Source organism: Aedes aegypti, chromosome 3 (assembly GCF_002204515.2).
Source record: "Aedes aegypti strain LVP_AGWG chromosome 3, AaegL5.0 Primary Assembly, whole genome shotgun sequence".
Taxonomy (NCBI): Eukaryota; Metazoa; Arthropoda; class Insecta; order Diptera; family Culicidae; genus Aedes; species Aedes aegypti.
This window is the reverse complement of record NC_035109.1, coordinates 9,761,045-9,780,115: the sequence shown is the minus strand read 5'-3', so window position 1 is coordinate 9,780,115 and position 19,071 is coordinate 9,761,045. Positions and strand designations below refer to the sequence as shown.

Genomic DNA, 19,071 nt, shown 5'->3' with positions numbered 1-19,071 from the left:
TCCAATACTAAAATGTGTTTTAGCTAATCACATCAACCCGAATTGACTTGCTGTACTGCAATCCAATAGTTTGCAACCGTTTTTTTGTTCGAATAACTGTTGTTATGCGAGAAAAGAAATTTTCCGGAGAAAAATATTTCGCCTTCATCGATTGTTATTCCGCAAACGGTTCTTTGTTTACAAACATTGAGCTGTCAGTGGGAACCACTTCCCAGTGGGAACCAGAGATGTTTGCTCGTTATTTTTCAATGGGGTTGTATGGGCGGTGTCAGGAGGCTGGATGGGAGGCGTTGCGAAACGTCAGATGTGTTGTGTGTTTTGTCGGTGCATTTGTTGTGGTCTTTGCATTCGCGCGGTATTCAGTTTGTGCCGACAGGTTGTTCTACCGACTTTGAAATTTTGAAGACTGGGGATGTACATGGGAGTGTTCTTATCGATTTACTGAGGATGTGGCTCCTAAACCCTTAACCTTCCAGTCGTCGCGCGGTTTGCCATCGTCAGAACCACCACGCGCTACTATTGTGAACGAAAAGTGAGTTTTTTTCAACTGTGTTGCGACGACTTAAGTTTTGAGCTATGCGTTTATTCCGTTCATTCACAAATTAGGATAAATGATCCATTAGTTGTGGGTGTTCCTATAGCTGCGGTAGTGCCATTTTCACTGATTTTATAACATTAGGCACAAAACCGAAACTGCCAATCGACGTTATGGCTTATTGATACACGGAATAGTTAAAAAGAGCGTTCAAATTGCTTTAAAACCGATGAAATAACTCTAAAATTACTGAAACTTTTCTTACTTGTACCAATAGTTGCGGTAAAGTGTTCCTATAGGGGAGGATCCCATATGAAAACCACGTATACCGCAACTAAAGGAACACAAATTAAAAATATACCGCAACTAAAGGAACAGTGTACCAATACAGTCGAATTTCGTTCGTTGCACTACGTTTAATTGCACTTCGATTTAATTGGGCTCCCGTTAAGTGGGCTATAGCCCACCTAGGATAAAAGATGTTTTGAAGTAGTTATCAACTGGAGAAAGCAATAAAATAATATAGAAAACAAAAATACTGATTACTGTGATGCATCAAAACCCGGACACCTAAGATGATACACATATTCAAATGCTTGCATACGATTGGTTAATCGTTATTTTATTGTGTATTTCTTTCAGTACTAGACTGCGAAGTGCGGCCTCATAAGTGCGAAAGTGTGAATAAAAGTGCGGGATTGCATTGAATCTTCTTGGTGGTTTCAGAGCACTTATACTTTTATTTACGAAGAATAAGTCCCCCGAAGACAGCTACCCGAATTAATGCAATTGCGCACTTTTATTAGCGTTTCCGCACTTGTAAAAACTTCTGCGATAGTCCAGTGGTGAAAGAAATGCGCAATATTATGTATTACTTTGAGATGATAGCTTTTAGGTTAGAACTTGATAATTTTCAAATTTACAATGAATTTAATGAAAATTGAGTTAATTCTGCATCATGTCGTGTCCATAAATCCGGACACATGAATCAAAATCCGGATATCGGTGCATCAAATTCCGGACATTCAAAAAATCGCAGTTGTTCTTAAAAAAAAATAAAAACCATTAAACATACCTTGATATCACGATACAAAGATTCATGGATGTGTAAAAATAATGTTGTTCCTCTGTTGGATTATACAGAAACATCATAAAACGTAGGTTTTGAAGTCTTCAAAAGATACTTGTGATATGTGCATCGTTCCCCCAATAATTACACATAATTTACAAACATTTTCAGTTAATACTATTTAAAATTACAACGGTACAACATTCAACGAGTTTTCCAGGTTTTCGAGTAATTTTGATGTTGTATTTCTTTTTGAACTTTGAAAAATTGTATGCTAACACACTGTGTCAGGATTCGAAACCACACATATAAGTATCCGGACAGTCTTCTTCTAGCACAGAATTACATGCATTTCATTAATTTCTTCGAAACTATTGACCTTATCGAGAACAAAATACAAACAAATCACTACAGAACATGAATCACATATGATAAACACATAACAAACGCATGATGAATCGCCGAAACGCGATGGCGCATTGAGTAGAATTTCTTTGGTTATCGTTAATTTTGAAAGCAAACGCGTCCTAGCGGAACCGACTTTTGTTTTTGTCTTTATTAATGTTTTACAAGGTTAACTTGGTGTCAATTCATGTTATAATGGTCAACAATAGTTAACATTAATAGTAGGAATAATATTCTCACACTAGGAAGGATATTTAACATTGAAATGATTGAATTTCATCAGAGTGTCCGGATATTGGTCCTGTTCGGATTTTGATTTATCACGGTAACAGTTTATCAATAAATCAGTTGTAATTATGATAGCTTACAAAAGTTAATTCATTTAATTATAAAATTCCCTATTTGTGAATTTAATTTACTAGCAAACGTTCTGATCTGTGCTCCATTTACGCCAAAAACGAGCGCAGTCCATATCATATTCCTCTAGCGTTCACTAGCGTTCTTGCGCGTCGAAGCAGCAAATGATTTCCACAGATCTCTTTGAACCTCTTCGCTTCGCCTTCAGTATACCAGGTAAGCGCGTTTTCCATATAGTTTGCATTGAGAGAGCTTTGACTCTTTTCTCTTCTATTCCTTTATCCCTTCTGTACTCCTGCAATATGTCATCGCCCTTAGTTGTCGGGATGAGAGTCCGAAATACTCGCGGCGGCTCAAGGTTAGATGGGACAGGGGTGGGAAGGACTCACAACTCAGAAACTTCGCGTTGGCGCGAACAAATGCTTTTGGGAGACTTGACTACGCTAATGTTGAGACCGATGTACCGCGGTGGTTCTGCAGGTGATAATTCCAGTCTTCATTTTGCGTTATCACTGCTTAACGTTCGTTGAAAGACTGATTTTTTCATGACATGTATCTTTACTTGACATTAATGTGTAAGCAAAGCCTTCTACGATTATTAACATTCAATGGATGATCATGCAACGTAACTTTTACTCTTGAAATTTCTTGAGCAATCCGCAGCTGATAAGTAGAGCCGATTACGTAACATCGGTAACGCCTGCCGGGAAAATCAAATGGAGCTGTCACTTATCGTTGCGTATAAATGTTCCGCTCAATTATTACGCAAGTAAAAGTGACATTTTGCTCCTTGGAAATCAGTTGTCAAAATTATTTTAGTGAAAAGCAGAATTTTTCTTAAGCTCATAGCTGCGGACTACGCTTCTTCAGTTATTTCTAAAGAAAATTTGTGCATTATATGGTTGTAATTCATAAATGAATTGTTAGGTAAATATAACTCAGTTTGTTTACCTTCGCCAGTTACGCCGTTGAAATGATTATGGTGATTTTTCTTTCAAATTTATCACTATGATGCAGAAATCACCATTCTAAAACGACATCACCTTCGCATTTTAGCGTTGAGGCCTTTCACAAATTTCATAAGGGATGGTACACAAATTATGTCACGCTAAATTTAAACTTTTTTGACCCCCTCCCCCCCTTTGTCACGTTTTTTGTATGAGTCCTCCAACATTTTTGTAAGGCTTGTCACGCTTGGCTTGACCCCCTCCCCCCCCCTTGGAGCGTGACGTAATTTGTGCATGATCCCTAACGCTGAAAGGGGTGGGTGTACAGCTCATACAAAATTTGTAGAATGTTCATACATAGTTCATTCATAGAGATGTTACAGCTCATTCAAAATTAGTGAAATATTCATACAAAATGCGTTACGAGAATTACAATTTTCGGTGTTATAAAATTGGTGAATAAACCCTCTGCGTTAGATGACGATTGTTTACCGATGTTTTATAGGGTCCTCTTCGAATGTTAGTCCGGGGTTTTTGTGCCGACTCTCTTTTAATCGAATGACTGAATTCTATACCTGAGCACCCCTAGCAAAACACAACTCGCGCGGATCGCAACGATCACAACCGCGAGTAAACAAACAACCGTTTTTAAAACCGCTGAAGTTCGGGAAAGTTTCCGTCCGTGTTCCTTGATTTTCGCGTTTAAAAAGCCGGATTTTCGTCCGCGGGAGACGCTGTGCTATGTCCGAGTCCGACTCGCCGCGAAGCATCCTTGCCCGGTTGGAACAGCTCAAGCAATGGCAGCAGGAAAAGCAGCGCGTTTTGTTGCAGAATCAAATGGCCCAACGGGAACTGCTCAGCCAGGAACAGCAGAAAATGTACGCCATTCTGGGGCTGAATCACGGGGGAGGGGGAACTGACCCCTTATCGGACGGTGTAGATGAGGAGGATTCGGAATTTGAACAAACCAACATGCAGCGACAAGTGGCAGGGGAACGGAGGCGAAGCGCTAGGGAACAACCTCCGGTTGAAAGTGAGGAGGAGATTGAGAGGGAACCAGTTAAACGGAGGGGCAAGTTACCCGATTCACCCCCCAAGAAAGTCCCGACGAAGCCCTTCCTCAAGCGAGGCGAGGGGCTGAAAGCTAGGTTTAAAGTCGATCCCAATAGGTTTAAGTTGGACAATTTGCCCAAGTATAAGTATGCTAATCTTGCTAAATCTAGAGCGCAAAATGCCAAGAAACAGAAGCAATCCGAACAAACGATGGACAAGTCTCAAAACCATTCGGGTAGGAAACCCGGAATTCCGAGAGAAGAGTCGCCGCCGAGGGTGGCTTTGGACATTAATAAGGTGCAAGACCAGAAGCTAATTGTTCGTCAGCCGGAAGGGCACCGAATTCCGGTTGATGAAAACGGTCATGACGAGGAGAGTGTGGATGAGACGGATGACGGCGAGCAGATTAGTTTACTTCCCAGTTTGGAAGCGCTGAAGCTGAGACACGTTGGCGGGGAATCGCAGGACGATGGTAAGTAGGGTTGATAGCAAAACGGTTCTTGATATGTTCAGTGAGGATCTTTTTGGGAATGAAAGTTTATCGACTTCTCAAGAGTCATGGGTCAAGACATGGTTGAATTTTAGGAATTAGATTTGATCAGCAATTCATTTACACATCATTCGAAATTTGCAAAACTCTAAAATTGAATTTGGAAAAAAAAATCTGGAATTCAAACAACTTTATATGTTAAATGTCGTAGCTATCAATTTTAGGGATGATAGCAGGTCTCTGTTAAGGCGAAGTAGGCCGTCATTGAAATTTGTACGCGTCGTTGATGATTGTTGCTAATTCATCTCACGATTTCGAATCAAAGAAAATCAGTTGGTTTTGCACTGACGCAGCTGAAAAAGTATCAGTATACTTTATGCATGTTAGCGCGTACAGTGATACTTTTTTAAGTCAATATAAATTATCAATACTGAGTTTTATCACTTTGAAATGCATGCTGAAAAGTCATCATTGTTGCCAAAACGAATGACGGACTACTTAGCCTTAAGAGACTTGGCCTCTTTTTGAAACAAGTCTTTTGCCTTACTTGCGAACTGACACTTGTCTGGGGAAGTTGTGTGAGCATCGCGTGGAGGGTGATTCCTTTCCGTTTGATAATCTAAACTCTACAAAACCAAGGACTATTTCGAAGGGTAGCATTCCTACAACACGCATGATATCTATCGTTCGTGGAAGATAACGAGCCATGGACGAAAACAAGACAGACAAACACCACCCACTTTTGGTGCCGATTACTGTGTGCCACCACTTGTAACTTTCGCTGGCCTCTACTTAAATAGGTGGCATATCATCATTATCCTTTCCTTTCCTCGTAAGTTACGAGTCGTAACGGAGAAGATGGGTGTGGCCGACAATGTCATGTCTTATCATTTCTGATTTCCGATTGGATAGTTATTTCATCGCAAATAGTTTTTCATAAGTAATTCCCTCTCCTTGGTGATGCGACCTTGCCACGATGGGAGGGTATAATCCATTAGCCCATTATGCACCTAGAGACGCTCAGACGGTTTAACCAACATCGACTCCGCCAACGCCTGCCGCCCGGGGGGGGGGGGGTTCGTCTAGGGATTTCATTAGGAATTTTTTCAGAGATTCCATCTGGAATTCTTCCAGAGATTCGATCAGGAGTTCTTTCAGGGATTGCACCTGGAACTCAACTAGGGATTTCATCGGAAGTTTCTCCAGGGATTCTATCAGGAGATATTTCAGAGATTCTACCTGGAAATCCTCCAAGGACTCTGTCAGTAGTTGCTCTAGGGATTCCATCAGGAGTTCTTCTCGGGATTTCATCAGGAATTCCTCCAATGATTCCATCAAGAGATTCTTCAAGAATACCTTAACAAATTCTTCCAAGGATTCCTTCAGGAGTTCCCCCAGGGATTTCATCAGGAGCTCCAGTAGGGAATCCCATCAATCTTTTTTTTTTTCAGAAATATTATCAGGAATTCTTCTAGGGATTCTATCAGGAGTTCTATCCGGAAACTTTCCAGGAATTCTTTCAGGGATTTCATCAGGAGTTCCTAAAGAGATTCCACCAGAAGTTTCATCTATGGATTTCATCAGGAGTCCCTCCAATGGTTAGGAGTTCCTTCCAGAATATCTATAGATATTCTTCCAAGGAATCCATCAGGAGTTCCTATAGGGATACTATCAGGTTCCTTCAACGATTGCAACTGGAACTCCTCCAGGGATTCCATCAGGAATACCTCTAGCAATTCCATTAGAAGTTTCTCCAGCGATTCCATCAGTAGTTCCTTCAGAGATTCCACCTGGAATTCTTCCAGAGATTCTATCAGGGGTTCCTCTAGGGCAGCGGTTTTCATATCGTGCTCCGCGGAGCACTTGGTGCTCCGCAAAGCCTTGCCAGCTGCTCCGTGACAGTTTTTGAAAATTTTAAGTTATACCTTGAAATATCTTAACTTTTTGCTTCAAAATACGGTTTAAATTATACCAAACTATGCCAAATCTAAAATTTTCTTCTAAGCCCCTTGTTTTGTTTTCTAGATCTCTCGATGTTTGTAATCTTGAAAATCTAGAAGTGGCTTTTAGTTTATCAGTTTTTTTTTGACGTTATGGTGGATGATATAGCAATGTTTTTATCAGTCTACGCAGCGTCGACACAGCGGTGTCAAAATTTCGATAATTATTACACTGTGGAAAAAGTGTTTGTCTTAAGCACCAAAATAGATCTGTGTACTTTATTTGAGGTAGCTGAATCTATTGCCGTTTTCAAAAATGCCATAACAAGTCTGGTTTATGAGATATTGATTGTTAAAAAAAACATTTTACCCTTCCAGTCGTCGCCCGGTTTGCCACCGTCAGAACCACCACGCTGCTGTTGTGAACGAAAAGCGATTTTTTTTTACTAAAGTTGTACAAAATACAACAGCGAGATGGCTGAAGTGTTAATATTGTATTTGGTTATATAAAAAAATGTTGAATTTGGTATGGACATGTTCAAAAACTCGAGTATATCCATATTAAATCGGGAAATTTCAATCTCATTATGTCTAATACAAAAATATATGTCTTATTTTGCATGCCTGGTAGATTTAATTACCAGAAAATTTCATATAAGGTACCGCGGGGTAAGTGAAAACAATTGATATATTTTAGTGAATATGTGAATTAACGTTTTAAACTCATGCGTAAACCTTTGAGGCCATTCAGAACATTACGATAGGTAAGAGATTTCTGAGATTTTTCAGCCATTTTTGAATAATAGAGCAAAAAATTGTTAACCTGTCAACTGTTACTCCGTAAAAAGTCGGCGGCGTACAATCTTATTTTAATATTTTCAGTGGAAAAAAGTTGCGGAAAATAATTTCCTGTACCACTTCTCAGTTGTCCTCTGTGACAGTTTCAAAATGCAAAAAAAAAAGTTTTAGAATTAATTCGACGTAGACCTAAAAATAACTAAATTTAAACACCGTCAATTTTCTTATCAGGTGGGGCAAGTGAAAAGTTTATCATTAGAGATTGAATTTGAGTTTTCGTACTTAAGTAGCCATAAGTAAACATGGTTCGCAATTATCATAAAAAACATAACGTGCTGATAATTCCAGAAACACTCTACTCAAACGTTAAAAGCTATTAGAAATCATGGAACTTCTCTAAAAGATGTTGCCAAACATTACAGTATTAATATGTCTACTTCGGCAGCCAATTAAAAGGAAGACGTTGACTGAAAAGTTGCAATATTAGAGAACGAACGGAAATCTCGTGGAATGTCTATGTAAGCTAGTTCAAAACATAAAAATGAGGTATAGGTCTATCCACATAGAAAAGATTCTAAATACGTTATTGAAGTATTCCGTTTGATTTCTCCCGAAGAGTTATCCGACGTCATATTCGACTTTCTCAAAAACAAATAACGAGCGGTGGAAATTCTACAGAGCAGAAATGCAATTGCTGTCCTATAATGTAAGAACTAACATTGGAAATATTGCAGTTATAATGTTGTCGAATCATTTCAACTAACATAACTGAACAGAAGAAAATTCAAGTGAAAAGAATAACATTTTCTTTGTGTACATGTTACTTATGTTATTGTTCATTGGGAAGCCTTAACAAATGTTAAAGCTAATAGAAATCGTGAATATAATTGTTTGTTTTTGAAATTATTGTTCAAAACGGTAAACTTTTCACTTGCCCCACTTTTGGGGCAAGTGAAAAGTAAGGAGACATCTTTCAAAAACTATTTCTGTATTTTTTTCTTCAATTTTTCATAAAAATTAATTTCAGCATGCTGATTATATTTGGTGGGAGTCAACCCAAGTAACGCAAGCATTAAAGCATTACCGTAATTTAACTGTAATTCAGTGAGTGCAATGCATCATTACTCTTATTCAACAATATGCGTGCAGTAATGCTCTAATTCAACATTGTGATTGCAATGAAGCATTGCTTTATTGTTGCAATAAAATGTACATTAATGGGTGATATACGGTTACCAATCAATGCTTCATTGCAACAAATACGGCGAAGTCAATGCTATCAGGGTGGCCACCGAACCGGGAAAAACGGGAAAAGCGGGAAAAAGACGGGAATTTGAATCCATCGGGAAAAAGACGGGAAAAAACGGGAATTTGAGATGGTCACCGGGAAAATCATTTTGAACGAACATCTTTAAGCTCTAAATCTACAAACCATCAAAAATAAATTTTAGAAAGTTGATATGGCTGATCATATTGCCATCTGTTATCTTGGATAGATAGGTTTCAAACGCATGATTTTCTTGTAGAAATAGTCTAGTTTGCTACACTAAAGTTGGTTGGTAATGTTTCGAAATATTTTATGATTTTTTTCTCTTACTAACAGGGCTTAACTTTTACTTTAACTTATCTGACTCAGATTTCTGAAACTTTTAACAGAAGGTTTAAACACTCAAACATATTTGATTCATAGTTTACTTAAGTTATTTTAGTATTTTAGTCTAGAGCGGCTTTGTTCCATCCTCACCTTAAACATATTTACTTTGGTGGACTCTTCATATTTATGAAGAAATAAAAGAAAAAACACTAAAAATTGAAATACTTTAAATAGGGTAATAGGATGCACAAAAGGGACATATCTAGGTATTAAAATTAAAAATGGAATTGTGTTTGTATGTCACGAGTTGGCTTGAGAACGGGACGACTGATTTGAACAATTCATTCACTTTTGTTTTCCTCAAGGGTTCCGACGTGTTTGAGTGGAAGTAAATTTTTTGAAATCCTCCAAGAAAGTTGAGAAAACAGGAAATGCGAATTTGACATAAAATTCGGGAATTTTTCCCAAAGCCTCTACGGCCTACTGGGCAATACGACGTTGGCCGGGACACTAAATGTTTAAGTGAATCAAAAGTGCCAAGAATAGCAGCAATGGGGTGTAAGTGATAGAATCCCACTTTTGAGAAAAACGACTTTTAAGTTTTTTCAACAATTTTTCATTCCATACTAATTATACGAGAGCCAAAAAACACATGCCAACCTTCTACGAATATTATTTGTTTCTTATTGGACGGAAAAATCACCCAAAAATTCCGTTTAAAAGCTTAAAGTACAGTTTTTTGGTATGTTCAACTAAAAAACCGATAAATGGGTTATTTTTGTGCGTTCGGGCCCATCAATAAAAAAACGGGAAAATTTTGAAAATTATACCGGGAAAACCGGGAAAAAAGCGGGAATTTCATAACGGATTTTTGGTGGCCACCCTGTGCTATATTTTTACTTCTTCTTTTAGCTTAGCGGTAACAAAATGGAGCCATGACGGTATCTGGATTCAATTCCCTGTCGGTCCAGAATATTTTTGTAATGGAAATTTCTTTGACTTCTATGGAGATAATGTATCATCTTTTATCTCTAATGATATACGTAAAAAAGAGGGAACCAGTAGCAAATCTAAGGAACTGGAGAAATTTTCGTTAAATCGGAACTCCATTCGTTGGAATAATGTGATCTTTAGTTTATTTTTGACTAAACAGTTAACGTATCGCCCATTTCAACAAATTCCTGCTGCTGCATACTATTGAATTTCAGAGTTTTGTTGAGGACGTAGATTCAGCATCAGATCCACTATATCCTGTACACCTCCGGCAACAGATTTGTCGAGATTGCGGTAAACAGTGGCTTTTCGCGGGGTATTTATTGCTGTCCTGGGCATTCCTAGAAGCAATTGAATGAGTACTAATATAATTATGTGGAATAATCCCTGATAACTCACTGTTTTTGTGAAAAAGATCCTAATGATAAGATGCAGAAATGGTTCAGCCGTACACAATGGAAACAAAACAAAGTCTGAACAGCAAAAAAGTGACAGACACAGTTACAGCTTGGGCGTGCAAGAATGTTCACCAACTTACAACTGGAAATGAGCGGGTGCTGTTTTAAGTGTTGCACATTTTTACCAACCAAGACATACAGCATATATGGTTCAGAGCATAGGCGCGCCAGGTCATCGATAATATGCCACTGGTACTCTAGGTTCGAATCCCGGCAGAGGAATTAATCAAAATGGTCTCATTAGAAAAAAATATATATATGAACTAATAAATTCCAATAGCAAATTCCAACAACGAACAACCAATGGATTAAAACCAAAAATACTATTTTTTAATTGTATGTTTTGTTCTTCATGCATGCATGCAAATTTAAACATCAATTTTACACTTGAAAATGCAATGAAGCCTCAAATGTACATCACCTATTCTTTCCTTCATGCATTAAATACACTTTGTCTAAAGCTGTTGTACGGTACAGGCAGTAACTATACTTTAGCAATAGCCAATAAAGTGCTATTAAATGTAGCCGTATTGAAACTGTAGTGGCGCCCTTTACCACTTTAATACTGCTTTAATGAGACATATAACGCAGTATGACTTTATATGATATATTTTATAGTAGCATATAAAGTGAGAATAATGCAACTATATACAACTCTATGGTTACTTGGGAAGCTAAAAAATATACACGACCTCATTTGTTTCAATTTAAAGTCTCTAGAATTTGAAGAATCTCAACTATGCGAATTCCATTACCCACTTGCCCCACGGTACCTTATCATAGTTTAAAATATCGACTTTGACGAACTGTAGCAAAAAATGTGACATGCTGAAACATTTCTGAGGGCGGCAACGGATCCAGCAATCCCAAATTTAGTGGAAACATATAATTTAAACTTTCTAACACGCGAAAAAAGTTATTTTTGTTACGCAGTGTCATTGATCATTCATGTAGCTCGGATTTTTTTACGAAAACCTTCAACATTTGGGCTAAGATTTTCTTATATTTGATGGTTAAAAATATTATGTGGGTGAAAATTTTAAGATATTCAATTAACCCCGACAGAATATATTTTAAAACTTTCTGGGTGTGAAAGTTTTGTCGGGATACATATCCTCGTCTGAAAAAATATCAGGCAATGCAACTTCGATATTAATCAAAATTTTACCGTGATAATAAAATTAGGTATATTTCACGAATTTTATCAAAGTTTTGAATAACTTCGTGAGTGTTGAACTTATAGTTTATCTACTGAAACACAATTATGTAAGCTTAAAAAGAAATATTTCGCTACCTTTGTCACCTAGTTATTCGAACTGAAAAAAGTTGAAAATTACTTAACCAAATCAACTTTCCCGTTTACAAACCAAGAATTTTGAAATATTTAACGAAAACCCAAACAAAGTTTCATTTAGATGTCTAACTGTCACAGTTTAAGCCTGAAGTAAGATAGTAGAAATATTTTTAGATACGAATTAAAAGTTTGAAAGAAATCTAAATTTAGGTGAGCATGAAACCTCAAATTTTCTCGAGTCCAAATGTGGAAAACCGAACATTCGTTTGAGTTGAAAACTTGATTGATTATTCGCCAACAGCAAGTGACTAGTCGATCAAGTTTTCAGCTTCAACGAATGTTTGGTTGTCCATACTTGTGTTTTTGAGTATTTTAGATTTGGCTTCAAATCATCTTAACCTTACCGAAATATATAAATCTTATTTCAAGATTTTCGTAGAAATTATAGGGTCGATTCAAGCTTGTATAAAGTTTAGTTTTCCAACGGAGTGGTGATGAAGACAGGTGCTCCGCACAACAATTTTATTTTGAAAAATGCTCCGCGAGCCGATAAGGCTAAAAACCTCTGCTCTAGGGATTCTATCTCTAGTTATTCTATGAATTTCATCAGAAATTCCTCCATTGCTTTCTTCTGAGATTTCACCCGGAATTCCTCAAGAGATTCTATCAGCAGTTCCTGTAGAGATGATATCAGAAGTTTTTCGAGGAATTCCATCATTCTAGGAATATCATAAAGAGTTCCTTTATTGATTCTATCAGGAGTTCCTTTAGGAAACTTATATTAATTTCTCCAGAAATTTCATGAGGAGTTCATCTAGAGATTTCATCAGGAGTCCCTTCAATGATTCTATCAGGAGTTCCTCCAATAATATCTTTATATTACTCCAACCAAGGATTCCATCCGGAGTTCCTCCAGGGATTCTATCAGAAATTCCAATAGGTATTCTATCAGGAGTACCTTTAGGACTACCATTAGAGTTATTCTGAGGATTTCATCAAGAGTTCCTCCAGGAATTTCATCAAAAGTTCCTTAAGAGATTCCAGCAATTATTTTTACTGAGATTCTATTAGAAGTTTCTCCAGAGTTTATATCAGGGGTTCCCCTACGAATTCCATCAGGATTTCTTCTAAGAATATCATAAGCAATTCTAGGCATTTTATCAGGAGTTCCATCAGGGATTTCATCAGTAGTTCATATAGCGATTCCATAGGGAGTTCTTCAAAGGATTTCAACCGGAGTACCTCCAATGATTTCATCTGAAGTTCCTGCAAGAATATCTTAAGAAATTCCTAAAAGGTTTCCACCAAGAGTTCCTCTGGATTCCATCCGGAATTCCTTCAGAATTCATAACTAAATTCTTCAGAAATTTCAACTGCAGTTCCCTTAGAGATTCCATCAGGAGTTCCTGTAGAGATTATATCAGAAGTTTCTTCAGAGATTTCACCTGGATCCTCCAGGGATAACATCAGAAGTTTCTTCTAGAGATACCATCAGGAACTCTTCTGGGAATTACATCAGGGATTTCAAGAAGGGTTCCTTCAGGGGTTTCATTAGCTTTTTCTTTAGACATTCCTCCTGGAATTCCTTCTGGGATTCTATCAAAAGTTTCTCTAATGATTCCATCCGGAATTACTCAAGTTTTTCCAAGGATTCCACCCGAAGGAGTTTTTCAGTAGATTTCATTTGGAGTTTCTGCAGAGACTTCATCGGAAGTTCTTTCATGGATTCCATTAGAAAAACTTCTAAGACTTTATTATAAAATCCTCCTGGGATTCCATAAGAAATTCTGTCAGGGATTCTATCAGAAAGTCTTCTAAAGGTTCCTTCAGGAATCCCACTAGGGTTATTCTGGGTTCCATCAGGCAATCTATTATGAACTCTTCTCGAAATTTATTAGGGGATTCTACCCGAACTTTTAGAAAATGCTTCAAGAACTCTTCAAGGTAGTCCTCCTGGAATGCCTTAACGGACTCCTTCCGGAATTCCTGAAGGCATTTCTCCCGGAATTAATCAAGGGATACCTCCCGAAATTCATCCCGCAATATTTCCAACGATTCTCGAGGATTATCAGGAATTTCTTGTAAGGATTTCATTACCGGAATTACTCAAGAGATTCCTTCCGGAATTTCTCAAAGGATTCCTCGCGGAATTCATCATGCGGTTCCTCCCGGATTTCCTTAAGGAATCAATCCCGAAAATCCTCAAAGGATTCCTCCGGATTTTTCAAGGAATTTCTCGAGGAATATCTCCAGGGATTCTTAGGGGTTTTCAGGAAATCCTCCAGCGATTTTACCAGAAATTTATTATAATCATTTTACCTGTAATTTGGGAATCCACCAGTATATCATCCAGTGACTCTATCAGGAGTTCCTCCTGGGATTCAAAACAGGAATTCCTTCAGGGATTCCACTGGTGATTTCACCAGAGGTTCCTTCGTGAATGCTGCCAAGATGAACTCCAATGTTCCATAATAACGAATTAACCTATGATAACGAACGACGAACGAATTTCCTATGCGATTTGATCACAATTTCCTATAAAGATTTCACTAGTAATTCCTTCAGATACATCAACAGTATTTTCCCAAATTTCACAAGGAGTTCTTCTAGTTCTTCACTGGGAATATCACCAGAGACCAGAGTTTCGCTAGAATTACCACCAGAAAAATCTACCAGAGTTTGGCCAGAAGTTCAACCAGAAAATATTTCATAGGTGTTACTAGAATTGTGCTTAAGTATTATCAGAAATTCCTCCAGAGAGTTGACTGATATTTACTGCGAGGATCATACAACACATTTCTCTGAATGCCTTTAGGATGAATCCCTAAAGTAGATCTAAAAGATTTTATTTTTAATTTCTAAAAAAAAATCCATGAAGCAGTGACGATTCCCTAACCTCAAATCTACCTGTTCCACGGATAGAATTTCTTGAATTTCAGCGACAAATTTGCATTCAATGGGTAGAGATTTGTTAGAAAAGATGATTTCAATCATTAACTTTTTGATTAATAATCTAAATTTGCCAAAATAGTCATTTTTAGAGTCGTAGAACTGGTAAAAAGTGTGGTTACGAGTCGCCACTGCCACGAAGATTTTTTTTTAGAATTCCTAGGAGGTATCACCAAAGAAATCATTGGAGAAATTTCCAGAGAATTTCCTTGAGTGATTCCTAATTATATTTCTGGAAGAAATTTTAAAGCAATCCCTGAAAGATTCTGGTAGATTCATTGAAAAAAATCCTTTAAGAAATACTGTACGGAATTGATGAATAAGTTCCTTTAGGAATCCTCGGAGAAATTTATATTAGATTATTGAAGTAATTCCTGCAGAAATCCCAGGACGAGTGCCTCGAAGGGTCCCTTCAGAGATACAAGGACGAATCTTTGGAGGAAACACTGATGTAATTTATAAAAGAATTTATTCCCTAGAGAAATACCGAAGGATCCTGGGGGATCCTCTCAAAAAATGCAAGTGGAATCTTTAAAGGAGTTCCTGCTGATATCCCGTGTACAAAGTTGTGGTGAATTCTTTTGTAGTATTTCTCTTGGAATCTGCTACAAGCCATGCATTTTGCTAAATGACCCTTTTACTTTTTACATAGTTTGAATTTATGCTAAAAAGCTGTTGTGCCAAACGATCCGTTTCAATTCATATCCTACGTTTATTATCCAGCACCACCCGCTCAGCCATTAGTCCGACCGAACGTGCCATGGAAGCAGCAACTACAGAATGACCCTATGCTCCTGCGGCAGTTGAAAGAACTGAAGGACCTCAATCTCTTCGAATTGCTCGAGCAGAGACTGGCTTCCGGCAATTCTAGTATCAATTCCGACGCCAGTACCCTATTGAAGCTGCTGGCTGACAATACCATGGACCTGTCTGGACTTCTGGGCCTCTCGGATTCCACTATAGCTCCTCCGGTCGTTCCCAGTCCACCGGAAGAGCCCTTGGTGCAACCGGAAGAAGTGACCGCGTGTCTGACAATCCATCCCATTCCGGATCCCAAGAGACACTTCCTCAAGGATAGTGATCTGTCGAGTAGTTCAAGCTCTACTGATAGCGATTCCGAGGATGAGGAGACTGTGCACGTGCACTTTGCAGACGAGCAAGAAGTGCAAGAAATAGAGGAAACTGAAACCGATGTCGAGTCTCACCTAGAAACCGTGAACTACAGTCGAATGTCCACTCCGAAGGACAAACCGAACCGTGCTTCGGTGGAAGCGGAAGATCGACGACTAGAACAGACGGAAAAGGTGGACGAGGAACAGAAACGAATCAGAGAGGACATTCTGGAGAAGAGCGAACTGCTCAAGCAGCGACTGGCTGAGCTGGAGACAGAAATCGAGAGCTTCCGCAAGGAGAATGCCGAGCTGATGCGTATGAAACAGGAACATGAGCTGGAGAAAATCAAGCTTGAACAAGATCGGGAAGAAATGATGGAGAAGCTGAATGACGAGCGCATCAAGATGGAGGTTTACTTCCATGACGAACGCATCAAGATTGACGAAGAAAGGCAGAAGGCGTTGAAGGAAGCCATGAAGCCGACGAAGAAAGAGAAAGAGGAGATCCTGAGACTGAAGGAACAGATAGCCGAAATGCAGAAGGAATCGAAAGCTAAGGAGGCGAAGCATGCGTCCTCCTTGTCACGTTTTCGTTCGCAAATAAAGAACCTGGAGAAGGATCTAAAAGAAACCCAGCTGGAACTGGAGGTAATCAAGAAAGACAACAAGAAACTGGAAACGGAGAATGCTCGTCTCAAGCGACAGAACAACAATCGCATGCTGCTGGAAATCAACAAGAATCTGGCCAAGCTGGCAGGTCCTCCGGCGGAACCTTCGGGAGAACCACGACGCAACTCATCGCCGGAAAAGCCGCGAAAATACACCGGCATTGTCAAGATGAAACCCATCGAGGTGGTGGAAAAGAATGTCGTTGGTAAGGTGACGACAGCGAAGGTGATAAGCCATCCAAGGCAGAGCACAGATAGTAAGAAAACGAAAGTCTCGAGTAGTGACGATGACTCCGAGTCGGATTATTCTTCAAGTGTGAGTGAAGGAGACTCCAGTGGTGACAAAGGGGACCGAACAAGGTCATCCTATTTTCGTGGCAAGGCGAAGAAGGAACTGTTTCAAACAGAGCCCCAAATGGATCAGAGTCAATCGGAGGCACCAGCGGACAGAAGCCCAAAAACGGCTGAATTGATCAACAGCCTAAAGCGTGAAGTAGTCAACGAGGACGGAAGCCGAGATATTTGGTATCCGAATGGGAACCTGAAGAAAATTTCACCGGACGGATTGGTGATACGGATGCTGTACTTCAACAAGGACATCAAGGAGACCAACATGAGCGAAGGAACGACCAAGTACTACTACTTCGAAACAAACACCTGGCACACGACCTACCTGGACGGTTTGGAGATTCTGGAGTTTCCCGAGTAAGTCCTTAATTCTCATGGATTCGATTGAATCTTTCCAACAATCTCAATCTTTTCAGCGGCCAGACGGAGCACCGCTTCAAGGACGGCTCGACCGAGGTGCACTTCCCGAACGGATCGATCCGCACGACGAACCCGAACAGTGTGGACATTGCCGAGGAGTGGAAGTATCCGGACGGGTCCACGGTGATCATCAAGAAGAATGACGACAAGGTGATCAACCTGCCCAATGGGCAGGTGGAGATCCACACGAAGGCGCACAAACGGCGGATCTATCCGGACGGGACGGTCAAGTATTTGTATCCGGACGGGAGCCAGGAGAGCCGGTACTCGAATGGACGCGTTCGGCTAAAGGACAAAGACGGGAAGCTCATTTCCGATACGGGTGGCCCGGGATGATCGGCGCATTAGTACAAGTAAGTGGCAAGATCTTTGTTGTAGATTGTAATAAATTTTTATTTTTTTACTATATTACTTCGGTCGCTCATGGTTGGTTTGTAGAATTTGTCAGAACGAATAATGACTGGTTTTAGCAAGCTCTTTTGGACCATTTTCATAATTCAAACACGTTTGTCCTCCCCACTGCATTCAACCAACGTATTCGTGGCCTTCCGCGAAGTGACCTCTACTCAGTTCCTCAGCTGATAATTTTGTTTCGCGATTGTTCTTCCGGCATCCGCATTAGATAACCAATCCAGTGTAGTCTGGCCGCTTTATAATATTCACCAAAATACCGCAATTTCTTCAAATTTAGGGTTGCTGAATCCATTGGCGTTTTCAAAAATATCATAGCACGTAAAGTTTTTGAGATGTTGGCTGTTGAAAATGCAGAAATTGTCGATTTCAGCCAACTCCTATGCTATTTGTTTGCAAAATTTACCAAATAATTCAAACTTCATGCGTCTTACTTTGCATGATTGGTGGATTAGATCACTAATATTGTGTTGTATGACAATTTAAATTTCATGTAAACATTAATGTTAATCAGTTTTTAGCTCAACATTTACTAGAGCCACGTAATATGGTTCTTGAGACACGCAAACTCATTTTGTTTGTTAGGTACACTGTATCATATTGTTCTGAGTTTAAATAGGTATTACTTAGATGAAATATTGCGGAAAAAAAAAAATAAATGAATGTATAGAGAAATCCTTGACGAATACTTCAAAAAATAATGAAGATTAATTTTAAAGATAACTGGTGGAAAGATCCGCGGCAGAAAACTTTTGAGTTTCATTACAAATTTTTGTCCACTTTATCAGTTACCACTTCAAAGCAGAATGGAATAATGATTTCTTGAGAGAATCGTATTCCTTAACATTGGTACAAATGATAAAGATGAAACCAATGCCATTCTACCAAAAGTATTTAGAGAACCTCAGATACAATCAAGCTCAAGCTGGGGGTCCATGCACCGGAAAAGTGGTAGGGATGATCGGGGCATTATGGGCCGCCTAAGGAAAACGTCATGGAATGCGTAGAAAAAACAGCAGAAATTATGGTTTAAATGCAAGTGACTTGTACTATAAAATGTTATCTTCCATGTTACGTCGATAATTAATGTTAACATCAACTTGCAAATCATTTCAGGAACTTTTTGGAAAGCCATGTTTTTCTACGTGGTCACCAACCATATGGGGCATTATGAGCCACCCTACGGGCAATATGAGCCATCTCATTCAATCAAATGATTTTTTATTTAAA

General features: G+C 38.9%; 1 protein-coding gene across 1 annotated transcript; it reads left to right on the top strand.

Moving 5' to 3' along the window:
• Positions 1-3,902: 3,902 nt before the first annotated feature.
• On the top strand, positions 3,903-17,841 carry LOC5570226. The gene is made up of 3 exons (XM_001658955.2): positions 3,903-4,838; positions 15,606-17,367; positions 17,427-17,841. The coding sequence occupies exons 1-3, from the start codon at positions 4,055-4,057 to the stop codon at positions 17,764-17,766; spliced, it is 2,886 nt and encodes a 961-aa protein (XP_001659005.1). The 5' UTR covers positions 3,903-4,054; the 3' UTR covers positions 17,767-17,841.
• The last annotated feature ends 1,230 nt before the right edge of the window (positions 17,842-19,071 follow it).

Excerpts from the sequence above, each read along its gene's own strand:
- LOC5570226 (XM_001658955.2), top strand. The coding sequence starts at position 4,055 with ATGTCCGAGTCCGACTCGCCGCGAAGCATCCTTGCCCGGTTGGAACAG. Across the intron at positions 4,839-15,605 it reads CGGGGAATCGCAGGACGATG|CACCACCCGCTCAGCCATTA; the intron begins GTAAGTAGGGTT and ends TTTATTATCCAG. Across the intron at positions 17,368-17,426 it reads GAGATTCTGGAGTTTCCCGA|CGGCCAGACGGAGCACCGCT; the intron begins GTAAGTCCTTAA and ends CAATCTTTTCAG.